The 26,042-nt window shown below is 42.5% G+C and overlaps 1 protein-coding gene across 5 annotated transcripts in view; it reads left to right on the top strand.

Moving 5' to 3' along the window:
* The window catches only part of UBE2D2 (ubiquitin conjugating enzyme E2 D2), a 30,829-nt gene that overhangs the window by 2,209 nt on the left and 2,578 nt on the right, over positions 1 to 26,042 (top strand). For 4 of the 5 annotated variants that reach the window (XM_080397975.1, XM_080397979.1, XM_080397978.1 and 1 more), the window contains exons 2-6: positions 9,153 to 9,216; positions 13,698 to 13,729; positions 13,821 to 13,898; positions 13,980 to 14,085; positions 25,817 to 25,910. In XM_080397975.1, coding sequence (XP_080254101.1) covers positions 9,153 to 9,216; positions 13,698 to 13,729; positions 13,821 to 13,898; positions 13,980 to 14,085; positions 25,817 to 25,910 — 374 coding nt within the window. Of the gene's footprint in view, positions 1 to 9,152; positions 9,217 to 13,697; positions 13,730 to 13,820; positions 13,899 to 13,979; positions 14,086 to 24,510; positions 25,913 to 26,042 lie in introns of those variants that run through there. The other variant, XM_080397977.1, reaches the window with a different exon arrangement.

The raw sequence follows: 26,042 nt of genomic DNA, 5'->3' as shown, positions 1-26,042 counted from the left end.
CGGGCGTGGAGCGGGGCAGCGTGGGCCCGGCGGCCCTGCGCGGGAAGCGCTGGCGGCGCCCTCCGGGAGTGGCGAGCGGCCCCGCTGCGCCCTCGGGGGCCGCGTGTTCGGTGCCGGGTGCTGAAGCGTGAGCCAAGCGTAGTAAACTTGTCATGTTAGACTAGTCAAAATAGTGTGATTTGTGGTTTTAAAGGAGCTGGTGCTGTTGGAACATCCTGAGTCATCTAGTAGACTTGTAGGGGAAGCCACGCGAGGTGCCTTATCCCGGAGCAGGAGCTGCACCGCACTTGGTGTCCCAGCATTTTAGAAGAACGCTGCTGCTGAACCCCCTGTAGTCTTAGAACTATGCTTTGCTGGATTGGCACAGTATCTTATACCAGGAGGCAAAAAAAAACCCAAACAACGGATTATGGAAGTATACTTTTACTACATTGGTGAGTCGAATCAGGCAGGGAATTTCTGTCCTTTTTCCCTGCAAAACCTGTAACTGTCAGTTTGGAGTCCCCATGCAAGGTTCAGGTGTAGAAGCCAGTCCCTCCTGTAGAGTTTCTGGTCTCTGTTACTATGTAAATGTAGTTTTTGTCCCAAACCAGATTTGAACCAGCTACCTTATATTCAGCATTGGTTTGCTGCCTCTGTTTTGTTGTGTGGTGTGTCAGGTTTGGCTTATGTGTTAACATCTCTGCTTTGATTGTAGGTTATCTTGAAGTTTTTGTGAAGCTTCATGTGTAATACTGATCGAATTAAAGATAAGGTGGAGAAGAAAATTGGAGAGCTTATGTATGCTTGTGGAATAAATAGAGCTTGAAAGGAAAGGATTTTAATTTTAGTGTATTGAAATCTCCAGATAAGTGTAGGTAGGGGGTTACATAAGGAAGTTGGCCTGCAGCTGGGTATTGCTTGTCTGCAACATTCTGTCACGTTAGTGATACTCAGTACACTGTGAGGACTGCTCTGTGGCATGTGTGTGGCCTTGCAGGTGTTTTGAAAGAGCATGTGTCCTCCTTGGGAGTGGGACTTGTGCTTGCCATCGGAATAGACCTAGGAGACACGGCAGCGAGTGCTGCACAGGGTAAATGTGACTGCTGTGGGTGGGGGACACGTGCAGATAGCACAGGGCTTTTGTGGGGAGGGTATATCTTCTATTGGGTAACTTGTGAAGCAGGGAAAGCTGCTTTGTTGTAGTTTAGTGCGTGGTGAGGTTCAAGATTCAACACTCGGCGCTTCTGTTGCTGGCCGGTGGTTTTTGACAGGAGAGAAGCCAAATGTGTTTGGCCTTTGTTAATGCTAGGTGCTTGTGGACTGACTCTTCGTGCTGCTTTTAATGCTAGGTGTTGTGGACTGACTCTTCGTGCTGCTTTTCAAAGATAAAAGAATCCTGAGGGATAATGGGGGCTGTGTAAAGTTACAAAGCATATGAAGGGAAATGAATCAGCTTGTTCTAGCAGTCCAGATGCTTTAAAAGTTATATGGGAGTTAAACTACAGTCTGGGAAGGAGGAGCACTCTTAACTTGAGTTACTGTGGCTGTCTCACTTAAGTAGTAATCACTGCTTGTTTACACTCCTGCTATTAAACCCTATGGAGAGTGTTCCTATCTTCATCTTTTTATTCTTATTTCTGGGAAAAGCAGTGGTATCTTAAGCATAGTGACCATCCCTGTCAAGGTAATGAGGAAACAGCCAAGTTTCTGACCTTTGCTGTTGCACCTTGTGGCAAGAACAAAAGCCTGCGGAATGTGGATCAAGTAGAAATAATCCCAATAGACTTGAGCACAAAGGATGGGAAGGAAAGCTGCTGCTTAGGCATTTTTAGAGAGTTTTATCAGTCTTGATACATCTGGGTTCAGGTCTCAGTCTTGCCACTGGCTCTTGTGCTTGGTGGTTTTGTTCTTGACCACGAGCTGTGAGGCTTTCTCCAAAATTTTTGTGTCCTTGGATAATACAAGGATGGGAACTCTGAAGCAAGCAGAAAATCCCGAGAGTAAACCTTAGATACAGTGTTACTGAAATGGCCTCTTGCATGTTGAACTCTTCTGGGCTGGAAGAGGGGTAAACAAGAAGTTTTTTGCAGCTGGGTAAGTAGTGTTGTCACTGATGTGTGAGGTAGTGCCAGAGCCTGTGCGTTTCATCCGAGGGTGTCTGGTGATGCAGTTCCTCTTGGGGTTGTGCAGAGGCTCAAGCTGGGATAAGTGTGCATGAAGCAGCAGCTGTTCTTTAAGCAGATGCTCTGAAAGAGCTCAGACTTAAGACCCACTATCAGATTGCTGCTTGTATTATTTGCTACGATCTTTGAGGCAGTGGTGGACTTGATTCTTGCTTAGGTGCTTGCTGGCTTGCAAATCTAAAACTTGGAACTTTTTTTTTCCCCTTGTGAGAAATGTTTGATGTGTAAGAAATCATGCCAGCCAGAGTCCCCATGAAGTGTGGGGACAGCAATGAAGTGTAACAATTTCATTGTTAATTTTTTATATATATAAAACTGATCTATTTTATCATGGATATATTTTAGAAGAAATGGATTGTGAAGATATCCAGAGGTAGGATGGGAGTGATACTGGAGGCCTGTAATGAATAGTTTCCATTTTAACATTTAAGCTGAAGTACTTTGGATTCAGCCGCATCCTCATCTGTTGCTTATCTTTAGGAAATGCATTACCTGAAAGTGAATAACGAGGGCACTGTTTGTAGTGGTTTGAGTGGGAGAGCAAGTAAAAAGTTCATTGTCTTTTATGGGTTCCCCCATGTTAACTGCTTGATGGACCCTGCAGTGGGGGGCAGTTGGATGCTGTGCTTCAGCCCTGCTGAAGTAAAACATTTTCTTACAGCAGAGGAATGGTGGCTTATTACTGCTTATAACGTGGAGGCCCAAAAAACAGGTAATGCTTTGCAGAACTAAACTGCATATTCCACAGCTATTTCCCTGTTAAGGTGCAGAAGACAATGGGCTTGCCAGTAGTCCAGAGCTGCTTGACCTCCTGAGATGCTCAAGTATCACTTCTGCCAAAATGAACCTAGTGGTGGATGGGATGTGTTGGATAGATTGGCTAGGTGAATAATGTTCACAGAATTGTATGCATGCCACCTGTGCTGGAGCAAACTTTGTGTTATTTTTGTGCTACCAGTTCTGCTTTACAACAGCCAGTGGGAACAACTTGGTTCTTCCGTTACGGCCTCTTGCTGTGTTTGTGGAGCTGCCAGCGCAGCCCATCTGTGTTAAATATCTTGTGTGTTGCTAGTACAGAGACTACTGGTTAAGCTTCTGTTGGCTAGTTTGGCTTTTTAATACTTGGATTCCACACCAGGAGGAAGTTATACATCACTCTGGTGATCTTGATGTTTGGGCTTTTAAAAAAGTGAGTTACATCAGAGCTTGTTTGTAACTTGTGCTTTGGTTATTCCTGTATTTAATGCAGCTTGACTCTTCTCATGCTACTCACTTAACTGCTTGCCTTCTGACTTTTGCAGAGCCTTGTAAGAAGTCAAAGTCAGTGGATCTGAGCCACTTCAAGCATTGAGAAAGGAGATTCTGTCAAAGGGAAAGGATTAAAATATTTCTGAAGATTAAAATGCTCTGTTAATAGGGGTAGCAGCCTTAGAACGGCAGATGCTCTGGAATCACAGAAGTCCTGTAGACTGGGAGAGCACCGACAGATGCTGTAGGGAATTGGTGATCTGACCATGGTGCGCATGTGTGAGTGCTACCTTGTACGGAGGTACTGTTTGGCAAGTAGGGAGCAGCTGATGAAATGCATGATGGATGTATGCTCTTGCACCTCACCTGACACAGTACCTTCAGCAACAGGTAAAGGTAGAACCTGCTGGCCCAGGGAGTGTGCAGCAGGGTCTGGCCTAACCTAATGTCTGCATCAGACCTGCACAGGTAGCTGGCAGCTGCTTGTCTGCGCCATGGTCTTGCTGCTGAGGTAAGGCAGAATGCTATCGATTTGGCTTTGGCCCTGATTCTGTACTGCTTGGCAGTGCTCTGGTGAAAGCTGCTAGCAGTTCATGGTTGAGTGGCTGAAAGTTGTTTTTTGGTTGGGTAAGTCACGATTTTGTAACATGGCCCTAGACTGCCTGTCACAGAAGGGTTCAGGCAAATAAACTTGCTGAAGTTTAATTAAAAGTTTGCTTTGCTTATAGCAGCAACCTGAAGCAAAAATTAGGCTTATGATCAAGCTAATGATGTGGTCCCTGAGTAAATTAGCTTTTGAAAACAGCTCAAACCGTAGTAGAGAGGAAAGATCATGGAGTCCAACCTAAAAGGACTTTGACTGTTTGTAGGCATATACAAAGTGTTTTGGAGTGTATTTGAGAAACTGTGCTGTGTACCAAAGCATTAAAATTGCTGGAAATGACTGGCTTTTTACTTGCTTGATGTTGCTAGTTACGTTGATGGTTCTTACTAAAGGCTGTATTGGCATTAACTTAATCCTTAAAACCAGCCTTATTCTGGCCAGACCAGCTTTTACCAGTACTATGTTAGACTGGGGAGGGAATTGTTGTCTAGAGGAATAATTCGAACTGCAACAAATGTCTTTAGAGTTTACAGTTACAACTAATTATAACTTTAAACATGTGCGGGGTTAAACTTTAAGGTAAGACTTTAAACACTTGCGTGTGGTAGTGCTTTAAAAACTTCCTGTGCAATGCGTGAAATGCTTGATCAAGACATGTTTGAGATGCAGTGTACTGGCTGCTGGGAAATAGACTGTGGGGAGGAGGGTGGTGTGGGCCTGAGTGAGACTTGAGGCACTGACTTCCCTGTGTGCCCTGAGGCCTCGCTAGGTGCTGATGCTTTTCATGGTTTGGGAAGTGCAGCTTGGGATTCAGTGGCGTAAGCACACTCCCATCTTCCTTAAAATGCTCTCCTGGAACCCCTGGGTAGTTTGTAGTGTTGGGAGCTTAGGAGCACAATAAAATCTACTTTTGGAGCTTAAATGTCAGTTCCATGTGTGAGTTTGGTAGCTTTTGGGATATCTAGTTTATGCATGCAACAGTAGTTTCATTCAGCTTGGCCTTGGGCAGGACACTTGGAACCTTTGTGCCATGCTTCCACTTCATTTTTTTGCTGAGGAACTAATACTTCTAGCTGTGAGATGGGTCAAGTTAATGGCATGATCTGCAGCAGTGGGCCCAACCTCAAGGGTATTTTGCTGTAGGGGAGATGGCAAAAACTTTAAATTCTGTAAGTTGGCTTTCTAGCTGAAGGCAGCTTGTGAGGTGGCCTCCTGGAAGCTGAGTAACTCAAACTGAAACTTCATCCGAAGGCTGCTTGAATCCTCACTTTTAAGTTCCTAAAGCAAAATGTTCTGCATGTGCTTAAGTATCAGAAACTGTCTCAAATGGTAACCAGCTATGGCTTTCTTCAGGTTTTGGTTCAAAATCAGTGCTGCCAAGGTCAGACTGGATCATTGACCAGCAACCTTCCCAGATTGCAGGGAAACACAGCAGACCTTGCAGCTTAGGATCAGATTCATGCAGTAATGGCTGGCTTGTAGATGATACTAAGCTGTAGTTGAATCCTCCATGTATTGCGAGTTCCAGTTTTATGTGAACTCCGGAGTAATTTGTTCTGAGTTACAACCAGCTGTTTGTCAGTCTCCTTCTGCAGCATCTGGAAGCAAAGACCTCACTAGGTCTGGTGTTGGGCTAGCAGTACCTTGGAAGACTGCACAGAAGTTTTCAAAAGGCAAAGTAACCTCTCTAATAGATGTAAAGGCTTGGCACTGTGCTGCAGCAGTAGATGCTCCCCTCCATTTGTACCTGGATAAATGCAGCTCTCTATAGCTACCATTCCTGTTTTTAAATGTGGCTCTGCAGGTCTGACAAGCGCATAGTGGGAGTATTACTAGTGTGTCAGCAGCTTGGAGAGAATGGCTTGTTAAAGTGATCATCTGTGCCCTCCAGGAAATCTGGTAATGTGTTAGCCTCTCTGGTGGGCAGAGGCAACTGCCAGTCTACTGCAGCTAGTGGCTGTGCTCCAGAGATGTCTTGTGGAGGTTATGCTCCCTCATTGTTACCTGAGCTATTGTTCTGCATGGGCTTGAGTTGAGAATAGTTGCTAGACTTTTCCAAGTGTGAGGAGCGTATATGTTGCTTTTTACATGGTACTTTTAATCTGTGATGTTTCATTCTGAATTTATAGAGCAGAACATGAAATGCTGCTTTGGGTGAGAACTGTATCGCTGAGACAAGTGGTATGAGTGTTCACTGTAAGTCATCTCTTCCCAGTAAGATACTACACATGGCCTCAGAACACTGAAGTATTCCTTCTAGCTGGAACTGAAGATTGAAAAGAAATAGTATTTTGATGAGAAACAGGGTCGCTACTAACTGAACTTCATAGTTGCCTCTGCATATGTTGTGAGATTTACACTGTGCTGTCACTGAAGGTGTGGGTTTCATCCAGTTCAGTTAAGTGGCACTTTTTAGCAGTGGGACATAAGGTAAATGTCAGGGCAGCTTTAGAGCTGTGTATCTACTAGATCAGGGGTCCTCAAACTACAGCCCGCAGGCTGGATACAGCCCCCCAGGGTCCTCAGTCCGGCCCTCATTATTTACAGAACCCCCCTGCCAGGGGTTGGGGGGGAAACCAAGCAGCCGCAGATGACTGCCTGCCACTTCATCCACATGCCAGCCCCCTGGTTAAAAAGTTTGAGGACCCCTGTACTAGATGGTAGAGTATGGGCTCATGCTGCAGCCTGTGTTTTTAACTATTTCTCCTTTGTAGGAAGGAAGGTGTGTACCAGGTTCTTAAATACGGTTCATAGTAGCTTGTGGTCTTGCACAGAAAACATGGGTTCTTACAATTGTGCTTCTTCAGGATCTAGTGTTGTTGCATCGTATTTAGGCGTAAAACAGGAGTGAAGGGGATGAGAAATGGTAAGGAAGAGAGGTTTCAATATATGGTGTTTTTTAACAGATGTTTGGGGTTTTGAGTACCGTAGCATTGAATTATTTTTTTCAGAGGAGTTCAATAGCATTTAGAAGTCGGCCATACTCTATACACCTTTAGAAAGAGTGGGTATATTCCTGTTTTTAAGTTTTCATGCCCATGCTTCTGGATTTGTGCATGTGGAGACTCACTTCATTCTTTTTAGCTGTGACTAGACTGATTACGAAGGTGTGGCCTTCAAGTGCCAGTGAAGTTGTGTGTAAGTGGCTGCATGTTCCTTCACTGCACTGATGGCTCAGGGTGTCTCTTGGTTTGCTGATGCTGAAGTAGAACACAGTGGTGTCTGCTACTCTGTATTTTTCAGACTGTTGCCATCTGAGAACTTTGTAGTACATGCACTTCTCTAGGTTAGAGCAGTATTCTTCATTGCTCAGGATGCTCCTTGACACATTTAATGTTCTGGAGTTAAAACAGAGGTGTACAGCAGGTGGTGCGAAGTGTGCTGGTGGGGAGTGAGTGCATTACTGATCTTTGTTTTAGCTGATGGTTGCAACCAGGAAGTAAGGAGGGAGTCCTCAGGTGGATGAGGTTGGCTGCTCTGAGTTGACATGCGTAACTGACAACTGTGAAGGGCTTTCCTCCTTCAGAGGGTATCTGGGAGGTACTCCTCACCTTCAGGAGGGAGTAGGCTCTTGAGCGAGTGCTGCATGCTCAGTACCTACTCCTGCCGAAGTTCGTGCTGAACCACAAAGTATGGGGGCAAGGTTTGCTTGGGTCAGCAAAGAAGCTTGGTAGGAGCACTAGCAGAGTGTCAGGAGACTTTCAGCTGGGTTCTTTAGAAGTTGGGAGCTACTGTTGCAAGCAAAACCAAACTTGCATATGCTTTACAGTACTCGGGGTATGTGAAGCTTTATTTCCACTGCCAGGCTTCTGGAGGCGTGCATACTGACTGGAAAATCCCGAGATTCACCTGTTTGATGTAAGGCAGTGTTCTTGTGTTGTAGAAGAGGGTTTGGTTAGTGGTGGCCTCCCAGTCCATGGGAAGTAGAAGCTGGAACTCCTAGAGATCATCTATTCAAGAACTTAAATATTGCCTGTAAATAACAAAAGGCTGTTAAGTGGCAAGCTTTTTCCATTCCTGCAGTCAGCTTGTCTTGATCATTGTACTTAAGTGTTTTGTCTATCAAAACTTCAGATAAGTCTGGTATCTGAGAGTCCACTGTGGACTGTGGCTTGCAACCCTTGCAAGCTGTGAGGTGAAAAGCTGAACGTGCAGAGGGCCAGGGACAGCATAGGATGTTGTTTCCTGAATGCTAGATTTAGTTGTCCGTGTAATGGTTGTCTGGTGTTTGTTTAGCTTTCTAGACTGAGCTAGCACAGAAAAAAGTTGGTATGTTTGGGTCCATCATGCAAAGCAGGTCAGTGGCTGAGCCAGAAATAGAGCAGACGAAGTTTGACTTTAAAGTTATACTCTATTTGCACTTGCCACTAAACGTCCACTTCCTGAGCAGATTGCCCATGTGAGTTACTGGTGACAGTGTGTGGCCTCTCTGATCTGGGCTGAGATTTTGCTTCAAATTGAAACTTGGTATATAGTTCAGAAATACTCTGAATGACTCAACCTGTCCAGTCAGAGCAATTGAGACTCATAATAGGATTTTTTCAGAGGAAAACTTGACTTGACACTTGACTTAACCACCTGTATCCACAGATGCACACATCTGGAAACGGAACAACCACAGGCTATTGAAGTTTTGCATACTGCATAAAGGCTACTGCAGGCTTGGATGATAAACTAGATTACTATAGCTGGAGCAGCCTGGGAGCCCTTACAATGCAGGGGATGAAATACGGCTGATATTGAGAATTGCTGGATTGAGGCCATTTTAGCTCTCTGACCTGGAGATAGTGGAATATGTATTCACCTTGGTAGTGCTTGGGATTTCTTAAGTTCTGTTATCAAAGAATTTAAATCTGAAAAGATTGGGGATTGCTGTTACTTAATCCTCTGTGGAAACCTAGAGGGGTAACTAGTGCATATGCCAAATGTGTTTCCTGAATTTAAGATGCAACTTTGCTTTCTGAGGTCCTGGCTATTAGTCTTGTACTGTTGCCATTCTTGTGGCTTCAGGAAACTGATAGGAGCATTCTGTTTGTGAGCAAGAATGATGGCCAAAGTGCCACCAACAGGGTTTGGGTTTTTTTAGCAATAGTGTGATTGGTTTTGAAATTATATAAACTGTTCATGTTTTTCAGGAGTTGAATGATCTGGCACGTGATCCTCCAGCACAGTGTTCAGCAGGGCCTGTTGGTGATGACAGTAAGTATGCTGCTATCAGGCACCTGCAGTCTCTTAACTTTTTTCCTTTTTTCTTCTAAAACGGGATGTCCAGCTCCTTAGCAAGGAGAACCGTTCTGTTTCTTTATAGACTACTAGATGCTACTCCACATACTAACCATAAATTTGTTGCCCTTCTGTATATATTACAGAATACCTGCCTTATGTATCATTGAAGATTTGTGTTACTCCCATTTTATTGATTGAGCAACTCTAAACTGGAGACATGCCAAGTTAACCTTTTGAATTAACTGTTCTCGTAGGGTGTGAAGTTATAAACTCTGTAGGTCTGTGGCCAAACCAGCCAGCAGCTGCATACAGCTTTCTGAACTGTATATGATGTGGTCACATGGTCCTGTAGAAGCAAAACAGTCTGTTCCTAATACTAGATGCTAGCACAGCAAAATCAGGGCTGACTGTATTTTGCACAGGAGTGAGTTAACACTTTAAGAGTGTTACATGCAGTCTTTGGGGATAAGAGGTTAAAAAGTGAACAGAGGAAAAAGTAGTTGGTAAACTAAAGTTTAAATCATAAAGTAATGTTAGTTTTCTTAATTTTTAGGCAGGATTTCACACAGTTTGGAATACTGCTTGTGGCTTTCTCAGTAAGCAAAATCAAAATGTCTAAATCCTGCTTCTGGTTTGATTTGGACATAGCTGGACATAGTATGAGATAGGAAGTGCAGGCAGAGCATCCTTAAATCACATAGTACTGTTATGTTTGAAAGCTGTACTCAAGTCAGTTGGCCCTGCCAGGTTCCATGTAAGGCAGCCTGTAGGACAGTCTCTTTGGCTGAAACATCAGCTGGTCATGTTTCCTATGCAAAATTGTTCACCTGGTGCATGGTTTGGAGTTCTTATTTTGTCCTTTTGAAGCTCAAGGAGCTGTGTTAAAGCAGAAAAAAGCAGTTACTTTAAAGTCCTACCCTGAATTTTTTTGTATAACATAATTTTATAGTAAGAAGATGTATTGTCACCTTGTGCATGCATTTTTGCCTAGGGAGGAGGGCAAGATACATTGTGTGATTTGACTTAATGGTGTTTACCTATAACCAAGACAAAGAAGTATCCATACAATGTTCCCCAGTCTGCTTTGATTAGCTGTGAATGAGGCAATGTAATTGTTGCCCTGTACATTACGGTGGCTTTCTGTGAGAGGCCTTTAAACTGCAATGGTTTTGCAAGCTATACGGTCTTACCTGTATTGACTAGGATTTTACACTTTCTGGTGAACTGCTTTTTTTGTAGCAGCATTAAACTCTTGGTTAGGTGAGCAAGATCAGTAGGATATTAGCAATGAGACAAGAACACTTGCAAATTCACCACCTGCTTTATAACTTTACCATGGGCCCTGGGGTAAATTCAGGTACTTGCATTATAAAATGCTTGAGATGAGGCCATGTGTTTACACTCTTTGTAGCAGTTCTGCTGTGTAGAGAAGGCTATGTAAGAAGCCTTCTGCGTAAGAACTCTCTACTCTTCTACGTAAGAACTCTTTACACGGTTCTGCTGTGTAGAGAAGGCTACTTGGAGGCATTGACTGGCATGCCCATTAAATAGCATGCATTGAACTTGCTGTGCAGTGTGGTCTCTCTGACAAGTGTGCTGTTCAGCAAAGCATCCAAGCTTGTGAGAGTAGGGGGATATGTAGGTAGGGAAACCCTCAATCTACGTGCTAAGAGCTCTAAGCTTAGGTATACTTTCTAAAAGGAAAAAAATTACCTGCCAAGGTCTTCCTGAATCATTTGTGAACTATGCAGAAATGCTGAAATGTACAGAAATGTATGTTCCTTTGGAAATCTAGGACTAGATTAAAAAAAAGCACTTGAAACCTGAGAATGAAGATACTGAAAGTAGTGGAGATCTTACTGTTCAGCAATGTTTTCCAACAAGTGAAAGCTGTGTTTTGTTTTGAGGGTTTTCAACAGCAGCATTAAGCTTCTAGCTATTCCACATCTTATTTCTGCTTTGGAAATAGTATTTTGGAGAAGGTTGTAGTTTCATGGAAGAGTAATTACTAGGGCATAGAGCCAGCTGAGGCTTTTTTCCCTTAAATTAGCAAGTGTGATTTGTGCCATGATAAACTACTTTGTAGTTTCCAAAGACTATCAAAGGTGGAGATTGTCTGGTGGTGAAGTTGGTAATGTAAGTTTGAGTGCTCACAATGGAAAGTTACTACTGAATACAGAAAGCTTTAAAGTAATACTCAATTCTTCTCTGCCACCTTTCTGAAAGCCCTCTGATGAAAGACACTGTTGAGACCAGCCCTTTGGGTGTATGTAAGTGGATAGCAGTGGCAGCAATGGAAATGTGCCTTCTCTGAGATACCTGTGTTCTAGGTCTGCCTTAATTGTCTTGAGAGAAAGACATTTCTGAAAGCTCAGAACATACTGTGCTTGCAGAGTGGCATCTTGTGGTTAGTCCAGCTGATGTAAACTGTCCCCAGTTATAAGCTTCTCATCCCCATAGTTCATAAACTTTGGAAAGTGAGGAGCCATTCCTGCCTTGCTAACTGTGGGGACAGGATTTTCTTTCTCTTAATAATACAGTTTTAGCCCTCTTCCACCCACCTCTGGCCTTTGTTTTGGAAATATGCTTGGGACTGCAGAATGCTATGCAGTAGCTTAGCTCAAATCCAAACGTACACCTGTGCTTAGCTACTGAAAGTTAGCAATCCTCTTACTTTGTAAATAACTTTGAGTGGCAGATTTCAAAGTAAAGAATCAATTTTAAAAAGCCCTCCATGACAAATCCATCTCTTAGTTCATCAGACTTGTCCTGGATATTGTGAGAATTTGAAGCTTAGTATAAACAAGCACTTTCCTTGAGTCTGAGTGGGCGTGAAGGGCAGGGGATGGATCCAGACAACTAAATGGCCCTTCTAGCTTGTAAAATGTTAAGATCTACTATGAAGGCGTTCTTCTTTTCTGGGGTTTTCTTGGGTTTAAGACTATATGTGGTTGTATCAGCTTCTCTTTTCAGTGTGCAGAGGTATTTGGGTTAAGGTCCATTGCAGTCACAGTGAACCTTATCAGCATCCTACTGATGCCTAGGGAATTCATGGTGGCTTTTTTGTGGTGACCTGCCATCTCCACTGCAGGGTTTCTGCTGTTCCTTTGTCCTCTTGCTCTAGGTTTCTCAGTGTCTTGCTATGGGTGATAGACTCCTGTGAGGCTGTCTGAACCCTTTTAAAATGAGTGAATGCTACATATGAGCACATGAACCGCTCTCTCTATTCCCTGATTCTGCACTGAATGTAGTGCAGTAGTAGTAGTACCAGCTGCAGTACCCTTTGTAACAAACATGTTGCTCTAACCAAACATTCTTCTCCCCTTACCTTGGCAGGGCTGTTCCTAGCTGTAATGCCTGTACCACAGGTAGTTAAAAACTGCTCATGCTAGATTAGAACAGGTAGCCCACTGTGGGCCAGGATTGCTTTTGACCCAGGTAGTCCTGCAAGCTGTAGGCACCAGCTGCAAGTGAAGTATGCAGCTGCAGGTGGCTTCAGCTTCTGTGTCTTGAAGCAACAACAGGAGTCTTCTGTACAGTTTCCCAGTTCTGAAGATACTATGTAGCTGACATGCATACAGAGGGAAACTTCCTATGGTACTGTTTCACAGATAATTTGTTAAGCTAGTACTCTTTGCAGGGACTAGCAGTAGGGCCTTTAGAGAACACAAGCCCCAAGAACTTCCTAACATGCATTATACAGAGTAACAGCTTTGTTTTCCTTGTGTTCTGCAGCATAAAGACATTCTTTGTGAATCTTCTGTATTACCAGATGTTCTCTTGGACAGATGCATATGAGTGAGACTCCATTTAACCTAAAGTGTGTACTAGCACATCCTGGCTCCAAGTATTGAGCAGACAGACTCTTGTCATTCTTGCATTCTCTTAAGACTTATATTGCTTTCTGCTGCTTTAATGAAATCTTGAGGCGTCTGTGGAGATTAAGCTTAAACGTTCAGTCAAGATACTACTGGTTTTACCTCTTTACATATGGTGTATGCAAACTTTAGGCTTACTCTCCATTTGACTAAGGATCTGTGTAGGAGAGATCCTACCTAGGAAAGGTATGACTTCATACTGTACTTTTGTTGTAGCTTGTTCCAAGAGGGCAGTCATCGGAGACTGGACTTTAATTCAGGTGCTTCACTGGAAACAACAAAGCTGAAGTAACAATTTGTTGGGTCTAAAAAGCTGACTATAACTGTCTAGATTTCATTGTAGTGGGATTTTTTTGCAGGGCACATGTGGGGTACCACAGCAATCCCAAAGTGTGGACCAAGTGATTGTGGAGTGTTGAGTACTTTGCTCTGTGTCTGTTTAATTTGTTGGCTGGCTTCCCTGCAGCCTTTCAGAAGGCTTTGTTTTTAAAATAGACTTCTCTGCTGCTTTGTCTGGAAGAAAGTAGTTCATTACTTGAGCTTCTACAAACTGAAGTAAATCTTTCTCTTTTTCAGTGTTCCACTGGCAAGCTACAATAATGGGACCAGTAAGTATGAGGGAATTGATGTTCATAGCTTTTTATGACTAGTCTTCTTGTAGTAACTTCTCAAACTGCAATGATTCTTTCTCATTAACAGAATGACAGTCCCTATCAAGGTGGAGTATTTTTCTTGACAATTCACTTCCCAACAGATTATCCCTTCAAACCACCTAAGGTGAGTGGCTGGTACCATACATCACATGGTAATGAATAGATTTAATGTGTATCCTATACTGAAATTTTCTTTCTTCTGCAGGTTGCATTTACAACAAGAATCTATCATCCAAATATTAACAGTAATGGCAGCATTTGTCTTGATATTCTACGATCACAGTGGTCCCCAGCACTAACTATTTCAAAAGGTACCTCCAAATGCTCATTTAATTTTTACTCTGCTAAAATGAATTACTGATATTTGGATTTGGAATGTAAAAACTACTGCATTCCCGCTGTCAACCATTTCTGTGCTCACTGCTTCAGTCTTGTGACTCTACATCTAGCTTGCAGCCAATTCATGAACACAGGATGCTTTGGACATCCAGTTTCCCTGCGGCCATAGGGACACTGTTCAACTCTACTCAGTGTAGTACAACTTCTCTGATCCACTGGAACACAGTTGTGCCACTTCACCTCAGACTCTGAACACTTTAACTAAAAAAAAATAAAAATGTAGTGTGTGAAAATGGAAGACTTCAATGTTCAAAATACACACCAAGTAAAATACATAGGGGAACAGTTGCAGCTTTTTCAATGGTCAAGCTGCTTTGATTCTGTCATCTTCCAAAAAAAGTCCCTCTTTCAAGGGAACATCAGAACTCCATTTTGGTCATTTTTAACAAAATCTTTGAATGACAACTTAAGAAGGACATGAACCTGTTGAAGCAAGTCCAGAGGGGGCCACGAAGGTGATCAGAGGGCTGGAGCCCCTCTCCTACGCAGACGGGCTGAGAGGGCTGGGGTTCTTCAGCCTGGAGAAGAGAAGGCGCTGGGGAGACCTTATAGCAGCTTCTAGTACCTAAAGGGGCTGGCCACAAAGCTGGAGAGGGTCTTTATACAGGGGCATGCAGTGATAGGACAAGGGGTAATGGCTTTAAGCTTGAAGAGGGTAGATTTGGATTATATGTTAGGAAGAAATCCTTTCCTGTGAGGGTGGTGAGGCACTGGCACTGGTTGCCTATAGAAGTTGTGGGTGCCCCGTCCCTGGCAGTGCTCAGGGCCAGGTTGGACTGGGCTTTGAGCAGCCTCGTCTAATGGAAAGTGTCCCCGCCCATGGCAGGGGGTTGGAACTAGATGATCTTTAAGGTCCCTTCTAACCCAGACTGCTCTAGGATTTTATGACATGGACTAAAATATGTTTTGAAACTTAACTAGCTTGCACTATCTTAAGTTTGGGGTTTTTTTTGCTTGGCTAAAAACATCTGTGCGTGAACTGTGTTAGGTTGTGGGGCACTGGAATATATCCTTTGCCTGGTAAAGCAGTATTCATGTTTAAAGCCTACTATTTACATTAAACACCTTGAAAGAAGACTCGGGTTTGAATTTTGATTTTTTTCTGGCTATTGAAACTGTAGATCTGCAGTTTGTAGATGTAGCCATGGCTATAAGGAATATTTTGGGTCTCTTCTATGCCTGGACCATGTTCTTGACCATTCTATTTTGTAGCTTCGCACAGTCTTTGTAATTAAAGCTGCAGTTATCACATATTTAACTACAGTATCTTCCACATCATGTCCCACCTCTATGAGGCTATCCTGTTGCCTGTAATTCTTCTCTTCAACTGCCTGTGGTGTTCCTGGATACTTTTGGGTTCAGCAGCTGACTCTTGGTACGCTTCCCTTGGACATCGTAATTGCCTCCCTTCTACTGAACTCACAAAAGTTCCTACCTTCTCTGTCCAGCTAAAGGTTTCTGCCTTGGTAGAAACAGTTGGAAAGGCAAAACAATGTGTTGGCTTGCCTCTTGACAGAAGTGAATTTGCTAGTGCAGGAAGCTGGAAGTCTTCACTGTGAGTTGAAAGATCTGAAGAAATGGTGTAAGTAAAGGGAAAACGATTGTCAGGTTGATGCAGCTTTCATTACAAATTCTTTCAGTTGAGTACTGGCAACTGTTAAAGCACTAAGTTAGTGTAAGTACTGACACCTGCTATGTTTTGATTAAATTGCTTTATAACTGGTTAGAATGTTGTATTGGAGAATGTGTATCTTTTCTTTTAGAGAGCCTAAAATTACCATATAGGCAGTGGAGTGATAGCCTGCAATTAGGATAGTGGGAAAAAGATTGGGCAAGAATGTAAGAGGTTAGTTAAGGGCATCGGTAAACTTGTCTATTAATGGTAGTCAGCTTTAATCACTCCTATATCCTCATTAACTTTGCAACCCAAATACTGTTGCAGTATGCTTTTAACATCTCTTATCTCCTGTTTTCTGCCTTGAACTTCTTACCTTCTCCAAACTGCATCCTTGTGGCTTAGCTGGACTAAGTCATGGGATCAATGTGGCCATTCTGTGCTACTTAGCCCATTCTGTTGCTCCATCTCCCTCCCAGATTATGCTCCCTGAGATGAGGTGTCCTTATACTGCTGATCGTTTTTCACTCGTTGCAGAAGAGCTTGTGTGAATACATAAACTCCTACTTATAGCACAAAACATACAGATCTAACCAGTGAGAAAACAATCTTACCTTGTCTGAGTTCCCTTGGTGTTCATTTCATTAAGGGAATTAAAGGCAGCAAAAGAAATTCTTTGAGATGACTCCATAGGAATTCAGAATACTCCTCAGAAATAATAGGGATGGCTTGCCAGAAAGCAGACCTCAACTTAAGAAGAGAGAGCTGATGCTTATAAGAAGCATTCCCATCTTGAACAAGTGTAAATAAATTCCATGAAGGCAACCTGAATCTTTTAGGGTGGAAACCTTGTTTTTAGTCAGGTTAAAACTGTGTCATTAGAGAGCCTGAAACAGCAGCAAAGTCTATAGTTAACTCTTTGATTAGCCTTATCAAAGAGTAAATGTGTTGCTAGTAGGAAAAGATGTTGGATTAGGTAACTTAAAGTGAATAACAAGACTTAAGACATGAGTTATTCAGCATGAAGCTTACATCACTTCCAAAGCAGGAATTTAGTATTTGTTACGTAAATTTCTTAAGAGTATTTCCTAAATTATGCTACCTTTTAAAAGGGGATGCTATTGGGAGCAAACTGTTTGAATTTAAAATCTGTAAGCAGATAATAAGTACACTTTTTTAATAGCTGTGTTCTATCTACTGATAATCAGGGAAGAGTAGAAATGGCCCTTCTAGGAAACAGCTTATCCTACACAGCTTCCTGCTCCGGAGGCATCTGGTAGGCACCCTTGTCAGCAGCTTGCATGGGCTAGATGTTTATGTTGCAATTAACATGCAGTACATGAATGTGTTTTTCACCCTGACCTGCAAGAAGAAAGGTGGAGGGGTATCCTTTTATCTGTAGTGCTACTTCTTGGTGGAAAGGCTATGAAAAATCATGTCACTACTACTTTGTCATCCCAGTTAAGTAGTAAAGGTAGGGGTCTTGGCTCCTCATGCTCTGTAGGATGGTAGGTGGCCGCTCGCGGGGGCACTAGGAGTATCTGGCTTGGGAGCTTGTCCCTACCCTGTTGGCTGGGTAAAATAGTGTGGGGGCTATTGGGGCAGTTTTATTTCAGACTGCTGAATAGATAAGGAAGTTTTCCTCTCTGTAAGCAACTTGATAAAATGATCTTGGCTACAATAATAGAGGTGACTAGCATCTTGGACTTTGTGTCTTTCTAAATGTTTGTCCCTCCTAGACCTGTTAAAACAGGTTCTGAAGAATTGGGAGAACAGCACTGTCTCAGTAGAATAGCTAACTTGCTTGTATTGGTAATTCTGAAGTAAGTGTTCCTTAAAGAATGCATGTTGTTGTATTTTGAAATGGTTTATTCAGTCTTAAACACACCTTGGTGGTTAACTTAAACTCCAAAGCTTAAGCAGAATGTGTAGGATTAAATTGAAAATGTAATCTCAGCTTGCATAAATAAGAATCCCTGTTACCTTAGAATAAAGTGTTTTAACATAATTATAACTGTTCTCAGCCATTTTTGGGAAAATCGTGCTTTCTCTTGAATTTAGCGAGTGGATATGCAAGAGTTAATACTAAACTGAAGTACTACTTCACTGAAAGTCAGGCTAACTTGCACAGTCCTGTCCCTCTTCTCCTTGCTGTGTTTTATAGCTAATGAACCATGGAGCTTGTGAAGTGTATTGGAAGACCCTGCCTGGTGAGTGGTAGTGAGTAACTTCAGTCTCATTCATTCATGAGTTTAGCTCGCACTGTTCAAACCCTTATGGAGCCCAGTACAGTGTGGATTTGTTGTGGTGCTGCTCTTACAGATGTTCAAGAGTCACTTTACCAAGACTTAGTGGGTAGGAATTCCCAAGTACCCAGCAACCTAAATAAACTTGATCTTCACAGTGCAGTTTTCAAAATTGGGAGGTTGTTTCTGATCATCCTTCTGGCTTTTAATTTCCCTCTTGTAATGCCTACCCAGATAACTGGGGCAGGGGCATGACTTTGTCACACAGCATGGATTAGTCTCTCCATGTGTGCTGAGTTAAGGTTCTAAGGGAAACTTTCATTCTTGCATTGCAACTTTAATGCAGCTCTCTGTGTGGTTTTGCCCGTGCTGCAAAGAAGGCTGCGCTAGGAGTGAGTGTTGCCCACAGGTCAGGGGAGGTGGCCCTACCCTCTGCTTGGCAATGGGGAGGCCACACCTGGAGTATGTGTCTAGTGCTGGGCTCCCCAGAATGAGAAAGGTGTTTAGGTACAGGAGAGAGTCCAGTGAAGGGTCGTGAACATGGTGAAGGAACAGGAGCATCTCCTATTATGAAGACTGGCCAAGATAGCTGGGGCTCTTCAGCCTGGAGAAGAGGAGGCTCAGGGGGAATCTTACCAATGTATACAAACACTTAAAAGGAGGGTGTAGAGATGAGAGGGCCAGACTTTTCTCAGTGGTGCCCAGTGACAGGACAAGAGGCAGTGGATACAAACTGAAACACAGGAGGGTTCCTCTGAACATCAGGAAACACTTTTTTTTTCTTTCTCTCTTTTTTTTTTTTCCCCTCTCCTGTGATGAATTGAGCACTGGCACAGGTTCCCTTGGGAGGTTGTGGAATCTCCCACAGTGGAGATTTCAAAAGCTATCTGGATGTGGTCATGAGGAACCTATTCTAGGTGGCCCTGTTTGAGCAGAGGGGTTGGACAAGATCATGTGCAGTGATCCCTTTGAACCTCAACCAGCATGTGATACACTGAGCAAAACTTAACTTTTCTTCTCTTGTTACCAGAAATTGTTGAACTGACTTAGCAGGAGTTCAAGTTGCTTTGAAGCAAGAAGTTTAAACTGCTCAGATTTAAAGGTACACTTCCTGTAAGACTCTCGTAAGATTGCTGGAAGAGTTTGAAATGGGACTATGGTTAAGAAACAGGATGTAACTTGAGCAGAGTCTGGAGTTCCTTTAACTTACTCAGATGCATCTTGCCCATTCTGTCAGAAGCCAGTCATTTGGTAGTTAGTGCTTGAACTTGGCAGACAGTGGTGTTTTAAGTTGTGTTTTCATGTTACAAGCTTAACATTTGTCAGACAGATGAAATTTTTGACAACTGTATGCCTCAAAGGTTTCAAGGGTCTGGGGCCTCATACTCAAAAGTAGTGATTGTATAAGCAAAGACTCCTTCCAGGAGTCAGATTTCTTCCTATTTTTGAGGAACAGATCTAAGTAGTGGACTTTGATGTGTAGGCTTTAGCTGTCAGGCTGATGATTAGCAAAGGAGGAACCCTAGCTGGTGTAAGAAGTAGGACAGCTGGATAAAGCCTCTGAAATGGAATTAAAAATTCCTTAGCAGTATTGTGTCCAAAGCTCAAATTTATGCTAGTAGAGATGTTTCTTAATCTCCTGAGTACCAGGCTCAATTAAGCCTGAGATGACAAACTTTGTTACTTTCATATTCAGAAAGTTGGCTGGATGAGCTGGATCAAAAAGCACAGCACTAGCACTGTCTGTCAGAGTCTGTGGCCTGGTCTCTAGGAGGGCGACAAATTGTGTTCCTTGGAAAGAACTGACTAGCACAGTATTTGTCATTCACCTGGAACAGAACAGGCAGGATGGGCTACTTCCTTTACTGTGAGCTCATGATACTGGCATGGTGTCCAAGAATTTAGACTTCCCGGTTTTACCTGACCGCATCCTGTCAGTGCGTGAGCTTTTTGATTATATGGTGGTCTTGACACTACTGTGCAATTTCAGCCAGGACTGATAACTGGGTAAGTATTGTCCTGCGTCCTGACAATCTGCCATACAAAGTAACTCATCACCTTCTCAGTACTTCCAACAAACATTCTGTTGGTGCAGTCTTCATGCTTGCTCAGAAATGGGCCTTCCTTTGGTGGGAGAAGACTGGCTTAGGGTCTGCTGAAGCCTTTTGCCCCATGCAGGAGTTTTGCTTACAGGAATAACGTTTATTTTTTTTTAAAAAGCTACTTGTCTCTCCTTCTCATGCTACTGATAGTGGTGTGCTCTTTGCCTTTAATATAAAAGTTGGGTGGCAGGGACCTTCAAGGAGAGAGCTAAGGCTTTCGCTCATTTGCTTTTGACCTAAGCTGCTTGGTGCCCAAGAATACCCTTTACTCCTAAATGAATTCTAAATTGGCTCCTCTTCTTTAGAGAGCAACAACTGCACCAAACAACGGTTTGAATAGGAACACACCAGATAAGATGTTTCTTCTGGGTAGCTCATTACCTTGGAAGAATTGATGCTTGCTTTTTATCTCCCTGCTGTAATTCAGCTGGAGGTTCCATTGCTCCCATAGAGGAGTGCTTTATTGGGGCAAGTTTTGTTTGCAATTCCAGCTAGACTTAAATAATAGTGCCTGTAGTGGCTAGTACCCTATGTTAAGGGGACAGCTGGAAGTGATGGATATTAGAGCTGTTCAGGTTTTGCAAACAAAGGGAATGACTTGAGTTTTGCATTTGGAAGATGACTTCTGCGTTGAGAAGGTGGAAATAATAAGCAGCTGCTTTTGCCACTCTTTTGGAAGTCTGTGCTTTACCAGTCATGTCTCAGGCTTCTATGTGAAAAGCATTTACACTTCTTGGTTAACTGGGGTCACTGTCTTGGTACAGGGTGAAAGGGCAGAACCAATCACTTGCCTTTATAGTGCTGATATCAAAAGAAACCAGACGGTGTAGCTTTTGGGTCTTAGGTCATGCCCTAACAAAGCTTAAATAGTTTTTTCAGTGATAACCTGGACTGTTGAGCTTCTGTAGGAATCAACCCAAATGACTTGAACATCAACACAACGTGTGTAAAGATGTGTTAAACACAGTGGCTTGTACACAACTGCTTCTGGCTCCTAAAGACCACTTTGAGCTGCAGCTACGTGTTCTGGACATACCAGGGTGTGTCATAGTTGCATGATGCACTTGGTTATAAAGTCATCCCTAACATCAAGAGAAGCTAATTGCCATGTATAAATTGCTAGGCACCTTTGACTTCCTTCCCCTGATGACAGTATAGGGAAGATGTCTTGTCTTCTGGCTGTGGAGCTTATTCTCTCCACATGGAGCTGGAGTCTAGTGGCTTTTAAATGAGTCTATTCACTTCTCAGTTCCAGGAGCTTTGATGAGCATCTTAGATTAGTGTGAGCCAATAGATGTTCAAGTAGACAGGTGGGAGTTTAAACTGTTTTCTGTATTGCCCATTTGGCTAGTGGTGGAGAGCTGACTTCATGAGTTGTCCTGACTAATGATCGAGCTGCTTCATAGCAAAACAAACACAGGCATGGCGTTTACACATTGAATTTGCATTTACCTGCACATTCAGTCTGGGGTGTGGCAAACCCAGGAAGATTAAATTGCTCATCAGAAATAGCAGATTACTCTTAGTGGTGTAAGAACACAGCACAGAAGCCTACTGAGAAGATGAGTTTGATGGTGTGGTGGTAAACTGTAGCTAAACTTGTTGACAGCTGTAAATTACATGATGCTCTGTATGGAGGAGCCTCAAAAGATTGTCCTTGTATTTTGAGGTGGTATGAGCTCTGCAAAAGGAAGTCTTGCAGTGGAAGCAGACTTGTGCTCTGTTACACTGGTAGACTTCATTTTGCTTCAAAGAGTATGTTGCTGGAGTATTCTTAATTTTAAGTGTTAAGTGATCGTTCTGCTTGATGAGAATGCATTTGTATCACTGCTCTATGGGGAAGCTAAACTTGTAGAAACACTTTGCTAGCAATCTTTTTGCTTGATAAGTTTGGTTCACCCAGTTCCTTGGTTATTGTAAAGTACTTGGTCCATGCTGGTCCACAGCAGTAGGAAGCCTGCTATAGGATAAGTTGATTTTGTTGTCTGCAGGAGGTAGATGGGGATCACAGTTGAAGTATTGGAGTTAAGTAGGCTGCGTAGTTGCTGAAATAAAAGAAAGAACCAATTTTTGAATGAAAGGGAGTTAGAAACTGACAGTGTTTTGAGTTGCTTAATGTTTTGTTGCAGACTAGACTGCTTTAACTGAAGATATGAGAAAAAACTGTATGTGAACCCCTTGAATCAATGGGAAGTACAATTCATCTATTCTGCTTTTACTGACAAAAATCCAAACTTAAATTCTGAAGAGTACACACTGGTACTACTATATCTCTTTTAGTGAAAGACTCAAGAAGGGGTGCTGTCAAACTGATACCACTAGAGCAGCTTCGGCTTTTGTCATGCAGGATGAGAACAAGGTGCAAAACAATGTCACTTACCTGTCTTGTGTAGTTATCCAACCTGATTCTGTGACTACAGAACTTGATTTTTTGTGAACTATTTTGTCTTCTAATGTGGTTGTCATTTGACTAGTAAATATCAAGGCTTTGCTATGAAATTTATTGCAATAATACTTGATTGCAGGAGAAGGTGGTCTGGTGATTCTCTCTGTACCCCACATTATTGGTTTAATTAGTTACTCTGATGCATCAAAGGACTATACACAACTGACCTTTTAAAGGATTACTTCCTCTTCCCTCACGTGCTTGGCTCTTTAAACTTTATGAGAAGGTACCTTTTTCCAAGGGGTGTGTTGTAGTAGTCTGGAGACTGGTTATGTTGGTTGCTTTAAAACATGTGCGTATATGCAATCTTTTGGTGGAAAACCTCAAGAGACAAACTTCCTGAATTTATTTTTGGACAAATAACTGGGTTCAGCAGGCTATTAAAATTAAACCAGTTTAGGTAACTGAGTTCATGTTTTTCCTGCTGAGGCTATACAGCTAAAAAGGGGAAGATGTGAAGTTACCAGCAAGAGCAAGCATAATGGAGAATAGTTTTGATTAATGAAGAATTACAAAAATAAAACAAAGCAGCTGAATGTGGCAGTATGGCTTGAAGTAGAGTAATTGTGTTCACTTTTATTCAGTGTTTTTGGAGTGATGCTTACAAAAGTAGTGAACTGCTGAGGAATGAAATCTAGAAATTTGTTTCAAGTAGCTAGTTTGACATAATTCAGCATGTGAAGATTGAGTTATAAGCCCATTTTTAGTAAAGAGTATTAGTGGCATGTGATTTTTTTTTTTTTTTTTAATGGCCAGCAAGTAGCAATGATACACTTGTGTTGATAGCCTGTAAACCAAGAACTAAAACTCCTGGACTGGGACAGAGGTTAACTCTCCCTTTCAGCAAAGGAGGTCCTGTTCAAAGCAGACCTGCGTCTTGCCAGACAAAACTGACTTGAGGGCAGTGTCAGTCTGGCTGATGTTGCTCTGCAACACCCTGGTTATCCTGGTGCCCATGCTGACCAGCAGCTGAACACCACCTTTGTCTGGTCTGGTGCTTAGAGCAGATGGTGATGGTTTTGCAAGGTTGATGTGATGTGTGCAAGAAGGAACTTGCACCGGGGACCATGAGTGTTGGGGTCATTATGGTGGTTGGAGAAGGTAGGCAGAGGGAACTGGGCAAACCAGCAGCTTGGTTCTGCTGACAAAGACTGAGCTATCTTGTTGAGGTAAGTCCTTGGTTAAAGAACTGTGTTAAGATAAAACTTGAAGGAGTAGTTATAATAGCTGACCAGAAAACTTTGAGTTTCCTGTGGCTTCTGTTAAAGAAAGGGGATAGATGTTATCTATTCTACTCATCCCTACCACCTGAAGACACCAGTGGAGTCAGAATATAAAGAAACAAACTACAGGAAAATAGCTGGAGAAATTACTGTTTTAAAGCTAAATGGACTGGCACTAGCTGGGTGTGAGGTGGCAGAGACACTTCCATTAGTGAACACTAATGTGAGTTTTACTTGGTGTACATGGTGGGGGAAAAAAGTGCTGAAGCTGTTGGAAAGCCCTACAGGTACTAAATAAACCTGCTGTGTCCCTTGCAAAGGGACAGCAGTTCAGGACTAGTGGTCTGTGTGCCACCTGCAGGAAATCAAAGTCTTCATGCTCTGAAGCTGTATTCTGAAAGGTGGGCGAATAAATGGTCTGAGTGTCAGTTGATGGTAGAGAATAATTAAGCTCTTAACTCCTTCACAAGTCTAAGTAGAAAATCAGGAGAAGGAGGAAGAGGTTGTTCTTTACTCTGGAACAAGAAATATGTTCACTTAAATCAAGAACATTTTATTACTAAACCTGTTCTAGGAGCTTTTAACTTGAAATTGATAATTCATTAGTGAAAGGTCTACAGAAGTAGGTAGGAAAACTGAGCTAACTGGGTTTCTTGGTGCTCTCATCATGGAGCCACTAGCTCAGTTAACACCTAGTAAAGTTTTTACTTTTGTCCCACTTCAAAAATCCTCTGCAATTCCAGTGTATTATCAGATCTGTTCACCTGCTTCTCTTTGGCTTGATCTAGCTGTTCTTTGTTTTGTGGCCTCTGTTTTAACCTATCTTAACATCAAAAGAGGGTTTTGGAAGGCATGCTGTTCTCTTTTGTTTTTCAGCTGCTGTCTTTTTGGTGTGGTAGCTCTGCCTCCTGCTCCACAGCACAGTAGCAACCGATGGAAGTTTGAACAGATTTGTGTTTAGTGCTTTCAGACTTCAAACTGCTGTCATCTCCAACTTGCTTGGAGGATGCACTGTGACAACTCTGCTGTTGCTGCCATTGGCGAAGGGACATATGGAGTGGCGCTGTTTGATTAAAACAGGCTGAGAGAAAGCAATAGAAAGGAATGTTTAGCATTTCTTGGGAGGGGGTGGGGGGGGGGCAAGATGCCCCTGACATACCTCATGTAGTGTTGTCCCAATGTGCTTTGCTTATTACTTAGTGCCTTCTCATCTCTTCTACTTTGGTGTGAACGTAGGAATGTGCATGTGCTATTTGTAGCTTTGCAGGCAGCCTCCTGACTCCTTATATGGACGAAGGTTGATGCTATGCCGAGTGGCATCATATGAGCGGGATGTGGCTTCTGGAATATATACAGTATATATTTATAGTGAAACTTTAAAGTTTGGGGCCTTGTGGTTGGTATAAGTGCAGTAAGCTATTCTTTCTTGATTCATTTTGAGTACTATTCTACATTTAATCAATCTCAACCTTCCTTATGCTCAGAAAATAATTGGATAAAACCTCTTAATTCTCTGCAAGACTAGCATTTTTAAAAACAGCTCTTAAGTAACTGTGAGCAGCTTGTTCTTCCTTCATCTGTTGGACCTGTCTGCTGTTTGACTTCTTATGAGTGCTTCTGCAAGTCATTAACAATGAGGCTGTCCAGTTTAGGGAAAAGCTGAATTTCAAGTGCAAAATCAAGGATGTTTTCTGAGAAGGCTTTTGGGTACTATTTCAGACAACACTTCTGCCTTATGATTTAAGGCAGTAATCAGATACAGCTATCCAGGAGATAACAAGTTTTTAAATATCACAATGGGTAGTCATGCAAAGTTGCGTTACTAAATGGTAAGGATTTCTGTTCAAAATCACTTGGTTGAAGTATGTGGGATTGCTGCTCCTTGGCATTTATTTATTTTTTAAATTGATGCTAATACTAATGGCTAGAGGGGAAGCAAGTGTGCGGGCTGACTTCTATGGGTGTCTTCAGCTGCACTTAAACTCTAATTCAATTTTTTTTCTCTCCCTAGTACTTTTGTCCATCTGTTCTCTGTTGTGTGATCCCAATCCAGATGATCCATTAGTGCCTGAGATTGCACGGATCTACAAAACAGATAGAGAAAAGTGAGTATGGAAGCCAAAAAACTTCAAACATTCCTGACAGGGCAGAATCCACACTTAAATAGTAAAGGGGAGGTGAAAGGACCTGCTTCTTGGAAAAGTGTGGAATTTGATTTGCCTTTTTCGCTCTGGTCT

Source organism: Falco punctatus (genome assembly GCF_963210335.1).
Source record: "Falco punctatus genome assembly, chromosome: 8".
In the NCBI taxonomy this organism is placed as follows: Eukaryota; Metazoa; Chordata; class Aves; order Falconiformes; family Falconidae; genus Falco; species Falco punctatus.
The sequence above is the reverse complement of the archived record's forward strand: the minus strand, read 5'-3'. Positions and strand labels throughout refer to the sequence as shown.